A 1,451-nucleotide genomic window follows, 5' to 3' on the forward strand; every position below is an offset into this window, starting at 1 on the left:
TTTATGATTCTCTCCAGGTTTGGAAAATGTCTTCTACCTGACACAGAGAAAAAGGTACGAGCTGATGGTCAACATGGAAGATTTTGATGGAAACAAAGTGTTTGCTCGTTACTCCTCGTTCTCCATCGATGGGGAGTCTGACGGCTACAGGCTGAATGTATCTGGATTCACTAATGGAGGGGCAGGTGGGTGAATACATATTTAAGTAAGTTGAAAGTGACATTTTGTGCTGGATTCTTGTGGAGAGTCTGTAGGAACAGCAGGTCATGAATCAGTGCCTGGGGAAAGGAGCTCAAATACAGGAGGCTGGTCCAAAAATAGTCCATTTAGAACACTCCCAGTACACCTGCTGATCAGTCTGACTGGGATTAAAGGTAATGTTGGGATTGTTCGTCTGTGTTTCTGTAGGAGATGCCTTGAGTTATCACAACGGACACAAGTTCACTACATTGGACAAAGACCAGGACGGCGCTGCAAGGAACTGTGCACAATCATTTCTGGGGGCGTTCTGGTACAACGGCTGTCACTATGCAAACCCTAACGGGGTTTATCGTTGGGGAGCTGATGGCACTATCTTTGCTGTTGGAGTGGCCTGGCACCAGTGGAAAGGTCATGATTACTCTCTGAAGACCATCAGCATGAAGATCCGTCCTGTGCAGTAAATCTGCAGGACAAACACATCTGTGACATGAATATTTAACAGCAGCAGTCAAAGCAAAGATCGCTTTCCTTTGATTACGAGAGAGAGAAAGATTAGAGATCTTTTTCTTTAAACCTGTTTATGTCCTGTAATGTTACATGATGTGATCTCCTCTGAAATGTTGTCATCAATAAAGCTGCACCAAAAAATTTGACTTTCTCTTTCTTAAGCCCCTCCTTTCTCTCTGAGCTTTTCCACCACTCCATCCCAGCAGACACTCAGTAAGAAGCAGAGTCTGTTTTCCTACCATCAGCTGCACGCGAGCTTTATTACAAGACTGAAAAAATCCCTTCATTTCTACTCTCAGTCTGAACCAGCTGCTGTTGCTCGCTGCCTGAAGGTAAGAAGGTAAGAACCTGCTGCCCCAGGTTGGGGGGGCGCCAGAGGGGGGATTCGCCCAGGGCACCAAACAGGCTAGGGCCGCCACTGCAGCTGAGTGTCATGGTCACTAATGTCACGTAACTTTGCCAACCTTTGGCCAGAAATAAAGTTTTCATGTTCTTTGTTATGGAACATTTGTATCACTACATAAATCATTGGGATAAAACTCAGTACTTATTTTCAGAGGTTTACTTTTCAGGGCCTTCCACCATTAAAAAATTATCCACCACCACACTTCCACATTGGTCTGTTAAGTTATTGTGTCCCCAGAATCTTTCTGATTTTATCTTGTTTAATTTATTTGCTTTTAGTTTTTGCAGCATGCTTTCTATTTCCATTTTCTTTTTTCTATTTTCTTTTCTTTTCGTTT

At 43.4% G+C, this 1,451-nt stretch overlaps 1 protein-coding gene across 1 annotated transcript; it reads left to right on the forward strand.

The window, feature by feature from the left end:
- Window positions 1-17: 17 nt before the first annotated feature.
- On the forward strand, window positions 18-675 carry LOC102209752 (microfibril-associated glycoprotein 4-like; the record flags this gene model as incomplete). The annotated part of the gene is made up of 2 exons (XM_005755818.1): window positions 18-185; window positions 409-675. Coding segments are annotated over 2 exons (422 nt in total), but the record flags the coding sequence as incomplete, so codon positions are not given.
- Window positions 676-1,451: the final 776 nt, after the last annotated feature.

The sequence above is a fragment of the Pundamilia nyererei genome, unplaced genomic scaffold (assembly GCF_000239375.1).
Source record: "Pundamilia nyererei isolate P.nyererei 1_Seehausen unplaced genomic scaffold, PunNye1.0 scaffold03509, whole genome shotgun sequence".
Classification (NCBI taxonomy): Eukaryota; Metazoa; Chordata; class Actinopteri; order Cichliformes; family Cichlidae; genus Pundamilia; species Pundamilia nyererei.